Source organism: Pan paniscus, chromosome 9 (genome assembly GCF_029289425.2).
Source record: "Pan paniscus chromosome 9, NHGRI_mPanPan1-v2.0_pri, whole genome shotgun sequence".
NCBI lineage: Eukaryota > Metazoa > Chordata > Mammalia > Primates > Hominidae > Pan > Pan paniscus.
Window position 1 is genome coordinate 112,776,903 of NC_073258.2, and position 12,777 is coordinate 112,789,679.

The 12,777-nt window shown below is 45.8% G+C and overlaps 1 protein-coding gene and 2 pseudogenes across 3 annotated transcripts in view; 1 reads left to right on the forward strand and 2 right to left on the reverse strand.

Annotated features, from left to right (window-relative positions):
* The window catches only part of DLAT (dihydrolipoamide S-acetyltransferase), a 43,776-nt gene that overhangs the window by 6,731 nt on the left and 24,268 nt on the right, over nt 1–12,777 (forward strand). For all 3 annotated transcript variants that reach the window (XM_003805442.8, XM_034933661.3, XM_034933662.4), the window contains exons 3-6: nt 2,454–2,578; nt 2,731–2,884; nt 7,344–7,470; nt 11,148–11,335. In XM_003805442.8, the coding sequence (XP_003805490.2) occupies nt 2,454–2,578; nt 2,731–2,884; nt 7,344–7,470; nt 11,148–11,335 (594 nt within the window). The remainder of the gene's footprint in view (nt 1–2,453; nt 2,579–2,730; nt 2,885–7,343; nt 7,471–11,147; nt 11,336–12,777) is intronic.
* Nucleotides 2,933–7,337, reverse strand: LOC117975027 (peptidyl-prolyl cis-trans isomerase H-like; annotated as a pseudogene).
* Nucleotides 6,439–6,538, reverse strand: LOC112441238 (U6 spliceosomal RNA; annotated as a pseudogene).

Here is a 12,777-nt window from a genome sequence, read left to right on the forward strand (position 1 = left end):
TGTTGTTGTTGTTGATCATTCTTGGGTGTTTCTCGCAGAGGGGGATTTGGCAGGGTCATAGGACAATAGTGGAGGGAAGGTCAGCAGATAAACAAGTGAACAAAGGTCTCTGGTTTTCCTAGGCAGAGGACCCTGCCGCCTTCCGCAGTGTTTCTGTCCCTGGGTACTTGAGATTAGGGAGTGGTGATGACTCTTAAGGAGCATGCTGCCTTCAAACATCTGTTTAACAAAGCACATCTTGCACCACCCTTAATCCATTTAACCCTGAGTGGACACAGCACACGTTTCAGAGAGCACAGGGTTGGGGGTAAGGTCACAGATCAACAGGATAAGAATTTTTCTTAGTACAGAACAAAATGAAAAGTCTCCCATGTCTACCTCTTTCTACACAGACACGGCAACCATCCGATTTCTCAATCTTTTCCCCACCTTTCCCCCCTTTCTATTCCACAAAACCGCCATTGTCATCATGGCCCGTTCTCAATGAGCTGTTAGGTACACCTCCCAGACGGGGTGGTGGCCGGGCAGAGGGGCTCCTCACTTCCCAGTAGGGGCGGCTGGGCAGAGGCGCCCCTCACCTCCCGGACGGGGCGGCTGGCCGGGCGGGGGACTGACCCCCTCACCTCCTTCTCGGATGGGGCGGCTGGCCGGGCAGAGGGGCTCCTCACTTCCCAGTAGGGGCGGCCAGGCAGAGGCGCCCTTCACCTCCCGGATGGGGCGGCTGGCCAGGCGGGGGGCTGACCCCCCCACCTCCCTCCCGGACAGGGCGGCTGGCCGGGCGGGGGGCTGACCCCCCCCCACCTCCCTCCCAGACGGGGCGGCTGGCCGGGCGGGGGGCTGACCCCCCCACCTCCCTCCCGGACGGGGTGGCTGGCTGGGCGGGGGGCTGACCCCCCCACCTCCCTCCCGGACGGGGCGGCTGGCCGGGCGGGGGGCTGACCCCCTCACCTCCCTCCTGGACGGGGCGGCTGGCCTGGTGGGGGCTGACCCCCACCTCCCTCCCAGATGGGGTGGCTGCCGGGCGGAGACGCTCCTCACTTCCCAGACGGGGTGGCTGTCGGGCAGAGGGGCTCCTCACTTCTCAGACGGGGTGGCTGCCGGGCGGAGGGGCTCCTCACTTCTCAGACGGGGTGGTTGCCAGGCGGAGGGTCTCCTCACTTCTCAGACGGGGCAGCCGGGCAGAGAGGCTCCTCACCTCCCAGACGGGGTCGCGGCCGGGTAGAGGCGCTCCTCACATCCCAGACGGGGCGGCGGGGCAGAGGCGCTCCCCACATCTCAGAGGATGGGCGGCCGGGCAGAGGCGCTCCTCACTTCCTAGATGGGATGGCGGCCGGGCAGAGACGCTCCTCACTTTCCAGACTGGGCAGCCAGGCAGAGGGGCTCCTCACGTCCCAGACGATGGGCGGCCAGGCAGAGACGCTCCTCACTTTCCAGACGGGGTGGCGGCCGGGCAGAGGCTGCAATCTCGGCACTTTGGGAGGCCAAGGCAGGCAGCTGGGAGGTGGAGGTTGTAGCGAGCCGAGATCACGCCACTGCACTCCAGCCTGGGCACCATTGAGCACTGAGTGAATCAGACTCCGTCTGCAATCCCGGCACCTCGGGAGGCCGAGGCTGGCGGATCACTCGCGGTTAGAAGCTGGAGACCAGCCCGGCCAACACAGCGAAACCCCGTCTCCACCAAAAAAATACGAAAACCAGTCAGGCGTGGCGGCGCGCGCCTGCAATCGCAGGCACTCGGCAGGCTGAGGCAGGAGAATCAGGCAGGGAGGTTGCAGTGAGCCGAGATGGCAGCAGTATAGTCCAGCTTCAGCTCGGCATCAGAGGGAGACAGGCATCAGAGGGAGACCGTGGAAGGAGAGGGAGAGGGAGATGGAGAGGGAGAGGGAGAGGGAGAGGGTAAGTTGTTTTAAAATAACGGAGATGAGTTCGAAGAGACTGGCTTTGCCTAATTGACTGAACATTGACTTTCTGGATGTGTAGCTACCCCTTTGTTTAAGAAACTGAAGTGTTTTTCACAACTTGATGTTAGACAAGATTGGTTGGATAAGTTGTCAGCAGCTGGCCAAACTGATTTTAACCAAGGCGTTTCTAAAGTAATTTCTTCTTTGAAATCTGTCGTAGTGGCCTTATCTTCATATGAACTGTATAATTCTAGACACAAAGGCCAGGCTGGCCAACATGGTGAAACCCCGTCTCTGCTAAAAATATAAAAATCAGCCGGGCATGGCGGCCTGTTCCTGTAATCCCAGCTACTCGGGAGGCTGAGGCAGGATAATCGCTTGAACCTGGGAGGGGGAGGTTGCAATGAGCCGAGATTGCACCACTGCACTCCAGCCTTGGTGACAGAGTGAGACTCTGTGTCTCAAAAAAAAAAAAAAAAAAAATTCTAGACACAAGCTAATAAGTTACATACCGACAGTACAAACCTGAGCTGTTGCTTTTTGTGTTAAAAGGTTGAAACTGATAAAGCCACTGTTGGATTTGAGAGCCTGGAGGAGTGTTATATGGCAAAGATACTTGTTGCTGAAGGTACCAGGGATGTTCCCATCGGAGCGATCATCTGTATCACAGTTGGCAAGTGAGTAGTGCACTCATAATTTGTGGAACTTCATTGCTTGGTGGAGTATTTTACCCAGAATTGAGAATTAGGAGTTAAAGACTATTTTTTAAGACTACTTTTGTGAAAGCTGAATCTGCCCATTATATTTATGCATTCTTTCTCTTCCTTAGGCCTGAGGATATTGAGGCCTTTAAAAATTATACATTGGATTCCTCAGCAGCACCTACCCCACAAGCGGCCCCAGCACCAACCCCTGCTGCCAGTGCTTCGCCACCTACACCTTCTGCTCAGGCTCCTGGTAGCTCATATCCCCCTCACATGCAGGTGAGGCTCAGCCTCTGAGTTTTTGCTCTAGGTGATTACTTACTTATTCACTTTTTTTCATAGATGGCTACTACATCTTGGAAACTGACATTAAATGTGGTTAGGTCTTGTCATTTGGGAGTATATAGGTTTAAACATGAAGATTGACAACTATTCTTCCTGGTTGTTATTTCCAGTTATAAGAACTTGAACAGTTCCTGTAACCTTTCTCAGCCTCAGTGTAGTACACAGGGTAATGCGTGGCACTTTTCATTCGAGAACATTACATTACAGATTTTGAGGATGATTTTTACTAACATCTATTCCCTGTATAATTAGAGTTTATAGCAGGCTGTGTTAGTCTGTTTTACTTTGGCATGAAGAAATACCTAGGGCTGGGTAATTTATAAAGAAAAAAGGTTCATTTGGCTCAAGGTTCTGCAGGCTGTACAAGAAGCAGGGCGCCAGCATCTGTTTCTCTTGTGGCCTCAGGAAGCTTACAATCATGGTGGAAGTTGGAAGGGAAAGGGGAAGGGTGGTGTGTCCCATGAGAGAGGGAACAAGAGACAGAGGGGAGTGGGTACCAGGCTCTTTATAGCAATCAGATTTCCCCTTAACTCATTACCATGGGGCATGCAGCAAGCCATTCATGAGGGATCCTCCTCCAATACCCAGACACCTGCCACCAGACCCCATCTCTAACATTGGGGATCATATTTCTTTTTTTTTTTTTCCACATACAAAAAAACTTTGTTTACACAGTCTTGGATTCTGAATCTCCAGTACTTCCAGGGTCTCTTGATCAAATGGGGCAGCAGCAGGCAGGGAAGCAAACACAGGGGCCAGTCCAGATTATCTTACTCAAGAACACCACCAAGAAGAAGGGAAGGCCTAATTCAGTCTTGGTCTGGACTACATCTCCCCGCACTTTGAGATCACTACAGTAGTTTGGGCTTATTGTTGGGGCCTGTGGGAACATTCTGAATCTTTCTCATCACTAGAAGTCCATCAGTGATTTTTCCAAACATTACATGCTTCCCATCCAGCCAATCACACTTAGAGCAGGTGATAAAGAACTGACAGCCATTTGTACTGGGACCGCTGTTTGCCGTGGAAAGCAGGCCTGGAGCTGAGTGTCTAAGTTTAAAATTTTCATCTGCGAATGTCTCCTGGTAAATACTGGCGACTCCAGTACCATCTCCATTAACAAAATCTCCACCCTAAATCATGAAATCCTTTATAACTCTGTGGAAAGTGCTTCCTTTGTATCCTATTGGAACCCCATCTTTTCTGAATTCTCTAGTGCAGAACTACCCAAAGTTCTCGGTCGTCTTAGGCACAGCGTCTGCAGAGAGCTCGATCTTTGTGCGGCCAACTTCCTGACTGCCATTGCTGACATCAAAGAACACCATGGGGTTAGCAGGGCTTGAAGTTGCCACCACCATGGCTCTGACCCGGAAACGGAAGTCAGGGGGATCATATTTCAGCATGAGATTTGGAGGGGACAAACATCCAAGCTGTATCATAGGTGTCAAGTGCTGTCTGTTGAATGAAAGTCCCCAGTTGGTGTTCTTTTGACATGAGGTGATCTATTTTCCAAGAGTGGGTGAAGTAGTCCAATAGTATTAATAAATGAGAAAACTGACAAAAGTTAAGTGTAAGATACACATATGTAATAGTGTTGCATCAAAGTTGAAGGCAGTGAATGTAATCACTGTTGATTGTGCTAACTAAATCAGTTTCTAAGAAACTAAGTCAGTTTATTAGGTATTAGGGTTATCGTCTGTATATTTGTGTGCTTTAGATGTTAAAAGTGGATAAAAATCCAGCCGTCCTTTTCTAAATAATTCTGACTGGCATTTCTCCTTAATCTAGTTTATTTGTAGAAATTTTTGTATAGGAATCTTTTTCTTCTTTGGAAATAATGTTCTACTCCGTGGTCTGTTAGTAACAATCATTTAGGATGTTTTGCCAGGTGTTCAGTTCACACATGTATTACATGCTGTTCGGCAAATTCTATCTCATGATGTAAGACTGACTTAATTTTCCTCTACTTTGTGTCTGTAGCTTTGTGTGCATGTGTTAGGGTTTTACCTTAATTATTCTTTAAGATACTGAATTGGATTCTGAATCTCTGATAGTATTCTTTAAGATACTGTATAAAGATTATTGGCTTCACTGTTTCTTAAGAAGCAGATGAAGATGGCAAATTCTGCACAAAAAAAGCACTTACAATTTTTTTTCTAAGGCTTGTCTTACTTTCCCCTCTCTGGAAACATCTTCAATTGAAGTTATTTTCCTCTCCGCATAATCCTGTTGCTAATCAGATACAGAAGACAAAGAGGATAGCAAATGAAACCAAATTCAGTGGATACACAAGCCATATAAATAGTAAAGCAATTTTACATTTAGATAGGCATTCTGATGTTTGGATTTTATTGGGGTGGAAATGGCTATTATAAAAACAGGGCTTTTTTTACCCCTGGTTTTTTATTTTTATTTATTTATTTTTTGAAACAGGGTCTCACTCCCATCACCTAGGCTGGAGTGCAGTGGCGTGATTTCGGCTCACTGCAACCTCTGCCTCCTGGGTTCAAGCGATTCTCCTGCCTCAGCCTCCCGACTAGCTGGGAATACATGCACATACCACCACACCTAGCTATTTTATTTTTTGAGATAGGGTCTCACTCTTCACCTAGGCTGGAGTGCAGTGGTGCAATCTTAGCTCACTGCAGCCTTGACCTCCTGGCTCAAGCCATCTTCCCACCTCAGCCTCCCAAGACGCTGTGACTACAGGCACATGCCACCATGCCCAGCTAATTTTTTTTTTTTTTTTTTTTTTTAAGAGATGAGGTTACATCATGTTGCTCAGGCTGGTCGTGAACTCCTGGGCTCAAGTGATCCTCCTACATCAGCCTACCAAAATGCTGAGATTATAGGCATGAGCCACCATGCTGGTCTTTCCTGTTTTTTTTTTTTTTTTTGAGACAGTCTTGCTCTGTCACCATGGCTGGAGTGTAGTGGCACGATCTTGGCTCATGGCAACCTCTGCGATTCTCATGCCTCAGCCTCCTGAGTAGCTGGGACTACAGGTGGGTGTCACCATGCCCAGCTAATTTTGGTATTTTTAGCAGAGGAGGGGGTTTCGCCATGATGGCCAGGCTGGTCTTGAACTCCTGGCCTCAAGTGATCCGCCCCTCCCAAGTGATCCTTGGCCTCCCAAAGCGCTGGGATTACAGATGTGAACAGCTGTGCCTGGCCTCCTGTTTTATTTTTTTGAATGATCATCACGCCACTGCACTCCAGGCTGGGCAACAGAGTAAGACTCCGTCTCAAAAAAAAAAAAAAAAATTATCAAATAAAATTCTGTGTAAGAATTCTGTGTACATATATTATATACAACAAGTTGTTTTGAAATATGTATATATTGTGGAATGGCTAGATTGAGCTAATTTATATATGCATTACTTTATAGACTTGTCTTTTAGGCCACTTAAAAATCTACTGTCAGGAATTTACAAGAATACAATACATTGTTATTAACTATTGTCACCAAATAATGTTTTTTTTTTTTTTTTAATATGGAATGCTTCACGAATTTGTTGTCCTTGCTCAGGGGCCATGCTAATCTCTATATCGTTCCAATTTTAGTATATGTGTTGCTGAAGCGAGCACAGAACAGTTCTTAATATTACGTTTTTATCTTGGAAAGATATCTGGTAAGGTTGGGACAAATGCAGTTTCCTGTGGGTAAAAAATAGGTAGATGCTAAGTACAGAGCGCAGTAAAATTTTAACAGAATGGTTTGGACCAAGGTCATTTTGTGAAAATGAAAAACTTCTTGGTTAAAAAAAAATGAAGTCTGGGCGCGGTGGCTCACGCCTGTAATCCCAGCACTTTGGGAGGCCAGGGCGGGCGGATTACTTGAGGACGGGCGTTCAGAGACCAGCCTGGCCAACATGGTAAAACCTCATCTCTACAAAAATACAAAAATTAGTGGGCATGATGGCACCCGCCTGTAATCCAGCTACTCGGGAGGCTGAGGCAGGAGAATCACTTGAAACCAGGAGGTGGAGGTTGCAGTGAGCCGAGATTGCGCCATTGCTCTCCAGCCTGGGGGACAGAGCAAGACTCTGTCTCAAAATAAAAATAAAAATAAAAATAGATGAAAAGATGCTCCATACTTAGATATTGAGAAATTAATTTTGACTGTCTGAAAGAAATCTTTCCCATGTGCTTGTTGCATTTAACTTGGAGTGTGTGTTAGAGTGTGGGTGAGAGTATAAGAGTATGGGTCAGAGTATGAGATTTGAAGGATGATTTACCTGGTGGGAAGCTATTGAGGTGCGAAGCTTTTGCTGTGATGAGTATTTGAATTATCATAGTCACCATCATTCTATGAAACTATATAAGTCTGCCAGACTCTTATTATGTAGAAGTCTTCCTGGTATTAAGCAATAATATGTGTTTGTTTCTGCAGGTACTTCTTCCTGCCCTCTCTCCCACCATGACCATGGGCACAGTTCAGAGATGGGAAAAAAAAGTGGGTGAGAAGCTAAGTGAAGGAGACTTACTGGCAGAGATAGAAACTGACAAAGCCACTATAGGTGAGATTTCTTCAGCTCTTAATGGTTGAGGCACTGAGTTTCCCAATGAGGAAGAGGATTGCCATTCTTTCCTATAATGAGTGAGTGATAATATGAAAACTTTATAATTCTTAGGATTCATTTTCTGGGACAGAATATTTTATTTTTATTTAGTTATATGTATTCTTTCGTTTTTATTTATTTGTTTATTTGCTTATTTTTCAGACAGGGTCTTAATCTGTTGCCCAGGCTGGAGTGCGGTGGCAAGATCATAGCTCACTGTAGCCTCGAACTCCTGGGCTCATGCCCAAATGATCCTCCTGCTTTAGCCTCACAAGTAGGTAGGACTACAGGCCTGAACCACCACACCTAGCTGATTTTTTAAATTTTTTGTAGAGATGGGGTCTCACTTTATTGCCCAGGCTGGTTTTGAACTCCTGGCTCAAGCGATCCTCCTGCCTTGGCCTCCCAAAGTGCTGGGACTCCAAGCATGAGCCCCTGTTCCTGGCCCAGCATAATTTATAACAAAAATAATGCGTAGTCAGATTTGTCAGTTCCATCCTGTGCTCACTGAATCAAAGGCAATCAATCTGTCAATTCACAGATTATTTTTAGGCCCAAGTTTGCTTCTTGGCCTTATTATGTTACTGAGAAGCTATATCAGAATTGCTGCTGTCTAAACTAGGCAAAGGAAGTCAAGAAGAAACAGGAGAAAATCACTTCCATGGCAGGATAATAGCAAAGAATTTAAGATGACTTTGAGGGAAAACTGAAACCAGGGTTGAGATTGTTTTCGTAGTTTGAGAATGACTGATAGAATGTATGTGTGTAATATATATATGTTCAGATATGTCATATGTCCACATATCTCCTCTTAATTCATTTTTAGGCTAAAAAAACCCATATAGACAATAATATATTTATTATTATTATTATTTTTTTTTGAGACGGAGTCTCGCTGCGTTGCCCAGGCTGGAGTGCAGTGGCGCAGTCTCAGCTCACTGCAAGCTCCACCTCCTGGGTTCACGCCATTCTCCTGCCTCAGCCTCCCGAGTAGCTGGGACTACAGGTGCCCGCTGCCATGCCTGGCTAATTTTTTGTATTTTTAGTAGAGATGGGGTTTCACTGTGTTAGCCAGGATGGCCTCGATCTCCTGACCTCGTGATCCACCTGTCTTGGCCTCCCAAAGCGCTGGGATTACAGGCGTGAGCCATGGCGATTTGTAGTATTATGAATTTCTTCTCTCTGCACCCCCCCTTTTTTTTTTTTTTTTTGAGACAGAGTTTTGCTCTGTCACCCAGGCTTGAGTACAGTGGTGCGATCTTGGCTTACTGCAGCCTCCGCCTCCTGGGTTCAAGCAATTCTCCTGCCTCAGCCTCCCGAGTAGCTGGGACTACAGGCATGCACCACCATGCCTGGCTAATTTTTTGCATTTTTAGTAGAGACGGAGTTTCACCATGTTGGCCAGGCTGGTCTCGAGCTCTTTAACCTCAGGTAATCTGCCTGCCTCGGCCTCCCAAAGTGCTGGGATTACAGGCATAAGCCACCGCACCCAGCCTCTCTGCTTCATAATCACCACCAAAGGGAAGCCTTTCCCAAAGATGTAATGGGAGGTACTGGGCATCCTCTGCCTTGGTTGTTTTCAGATTGTGTTCTTCAAATCCCATCATTCCTTTAAGGCACCTTGAGGCAAAGGGGGAATTAAAGAGCAGGACCTTACAGCCCTGCCTCCCTGCCTTACTTCCAGCAGAGCAGTTCTTTTCTATCTTTTTGTATTTTGTGCTTCCCCATAAATTTTATTTGAAGAAAGGATTCTGTTTCTTAAAAACACAGAAACTTTGGAAACAGTAGTTCTGCTTCACCATTTAACTTGAATACCAGTGTCACTATAGAGACTAGTCACTAGAGAAGTGTTACCTTGGTTGAACTTTGAAGTCTATTGTGGCCCAGGAGCCTTTTCATTTTAAACACTTTTTTTTTTTTTTTTTGAGACAGAGTCTGGCTCTGTTGTCCAGGCTGGAGTGCAGTGGCGTGATCTCGGCCCACCACAACCTCTGCCTCCTGGGTTCAAGCGATTCTCCTGCCTGAGCCTCCTGAGTAGCTGGGACTACAGGTGCATGCCACTACGCCCGGCTAATTTTTGTATTTTTAGTAGAAATGTGGTTTCACTATGTTGGCCAGGCTGGTCTTGAACTCCTGACCTCGTGATCTGACTGCCTTGGCCTCCCAAAGTGCTGGGATTACAGGCGTGAGCCACCACCGCACCCAGCCTTTTTTTTTTTTTTTTTTTTTTTTTAAGATAGAGTCTTGCTTTGTCGCCCAGGCTGGAGTGCAATGGCATGATCTTGGCTCACTGCAATTTCCACCTCCCGGGTTCAAGCAATTCTCCTGCCTCAGCTGCCCAAGTAGCTGGGATTACAGGCGCCTGCCACCATGCCTGGCTAATTTTTTGTATTTTTAGTAGAGATGGGGTTTCACCATGTTGGCCAGGCTGGTCTTGAACTCCTGACCTCAGGTAATCCACCTACCTTGGCCTCCCAAAGTGCTGGGATAACAGGCGTGAGCCACCGTGCCCAGCCTTAAACATATATATATATGTGTGTGTGTGTGTGTGTATATGTTTGTTTGTTTGTTTGTTTTTTTAATTTTTTGAGACAGAGTTTCGCTCTTGTTGCCCAGGCTGGAGTGCAATGCAATGGCACAATCTCGGCTCAACACAACCTCCACCTCCTGGGTTCAAGTGATTTTCTTGCCTCAGCCTCCCGAGTAGCTGGGATTACAGGCATGCGCCACCATGCCTGGCTAATTTTGTATTTTTAGTAGAGACGGGGTTTCTCCACGTTGGTCAGGCTGGTCTTGAACTCCCGACCTCAGGTGATCCACCCGCCTCGGTCTCCCAAAGTGCTGGGATTACAGGCATGAGCCGCCGCGCCCAGCCTAAACGTATTTTTTATTGGGTATTCTCAGTTGGGAAATGGAAGGATTCATCAAAGATGTGTTCATCAAGGAGAGGCACAACAGTACAGAAAGCCAATGGCTTCTTTTAGTTTTACTTTTGCAGTCCTAAATGTTTGAGTTCTTTGCAAGGAAGGCAGTAGTTGAATAAAATATAAGTTGTCAACACCATAGGAATCCCAGTAAAGCTGTAATTCTTTACATTGAAATACTTGGTATAATATCAAGTATAACCTCTTTGAAAAGTTCCAAAGATGCTTTTAGGGCTGAAATCCAACATTAGTATCTAGGTTGGTAGCTCCCTTAATTAGGCATGTATGTGGTTCTTATCTTTAGCAGCATAGCTGACACCATCTTAGAGTCCTGTGAGTCTGCATGGGGACTGTCCTTGGAGATTTTTTAATAACTTTGAGAACTAACCACTGTCTGTAATCTTTCATAGTTTTATTGAACAGATTTTTATTTGGCATTTACTTTGTACCAGGTTGTATTATTTCTAAGAACTTGAAAAATATTAATCTGTTTAAATGTATAACATCCCAGTACCAATCCAGTGAGATTGGTGCTATTATTATCCCCGTATTGTAGGTAAAGAAACCAAGACACAGAAGGTTAAATAGGTTGCAAAAAAGGCTATATAGCTAGCTTGAATGAGAAAAATCACTTTACTTAAAACTGTGCTGTGAATTTGGAGGGATAGTGGAATCTCTTAAGTCCCATAATGTTTTTTCTTTCTATTTAAGGTTTTGAAGTACAGGAAGAAGGTTATCTGGCAAAAATCCTGGTCCCTGAAGGCACAAGAGATGTCCCTCTAGGAACCCCACTCTGTATCATTGTAGAAAAAGAGGCAGATATATCAGCATTTGCTGACTATAGGCCAACCGAAGTAACAGATTTAAAACCACAAGCGCCACCACCTACCCCACCCCCGGTAGGTATGCTTCTAGAATTCAGGAAACACTTACCTTGTTCATCTCTAAATTAAGGAGTTTTGATTAGATGATATCCTAGGTTCCTTCCACCTCCAAGATTCTATAACTGAGGAGGGAGATAGTTTATTAACATTTGTGGAGACCTATAGTGTTTGTTGTACTGCACTGTTCACCTAATGGTTGATAGTTTGGGCCTTGTAGCTTTTTTCTTCCTGCTATCTAGAGTCCTGCTGAGAACAAAGCTGAGTGACATGTTCTCTTTCTGCTTTAGATATAGATACCATGCTTGTGGAAAGTAAGGCTTCATTGCCCCACCCTTTTTTTTTTTTTTTTTTAAGAGACAAGGTCTCACCCTGTTGCTGAGGCTGGAGTGCAGTGGTGCAATCATAGCTCACTTCATTGCCCATTTATTATTAAATATACTGAATAATCTCTGTCACTTGAAATCCTCTTGTTATTGACTTAGTAGGTCAAGCATATATTTGTGATACAGTGGAACCTTGACATGACTTGTTTTGCCTAGAATTTATTGTATCACCAAATACTTTATACACTATATAACTATAACCTGAACTTGTATTAACTCCAACCAGAGATAACACTGACAGTGAAGCTTCAGTGATTCTCACAGATGCTAGAATCATGTGAGTTTAAACTAGGTAAACATTTCTATAAGAGAAAAGTTGATTTCTGACTACTGTACATTTGTGGGAAGCTGGCAAGTAGCATTGTTGTTGGATTTCTTTTGTTGTTGTTGTTGAGACGGAGTCATGCTCCATCACCCAGGCTGGCGTGCAGTGGCGTGATCTTGGCTCACTGCAGCCTATGCCTCCCGGGTTCAAGCAATTCTCCTGCCTCGACCTCCCGAGTAGCTGGGATTACAGGTGTCAGCCACCATGCCCGGCTAATTTTTTTATTTTTAGTAGAGAAGGGGTTTCACCGTGTTGGCCAGGCTGGTCACGAACTCCTGACCTCAGGTGATCTACCCACCTCGGCCTCCCAAAGTGCTGGGATTACAGGTGTGAGCCACCACACCTGGCCGTATTTCTTAAGATACTTTTCAACATGGGGCCTTACAGCATAATTTTATATTTTGAAATTAGCTGGCTGGGTGTGGTGGCTCATGCCAGTAATCCCAGCACTTTGGGAGGCTGAGGCAGGTGGATCGCTTGAGGTCAGGAGTTCAAGACCAGCCTGGCCAACATGGTGAAACCCCATCTCTACTGAAAATACAAAAAATTAGCTGGGCGTGGTGGTTGCGTGCCTTTAATGCCAGCTACTTGGGAGGCTGAGGCAGGAGAATTGCTTGAACCCAGGAGGCGGAGGTTGCAGTGAGCCAAGTTTGCGCCACTGCACTCCAGCCTGGGTGACAGAGCAAGACTCTGTCTCAAAAAAAAAGAAAAAAAAAAAGAAGTTAGGATAATTAAAAATAAAAATCATG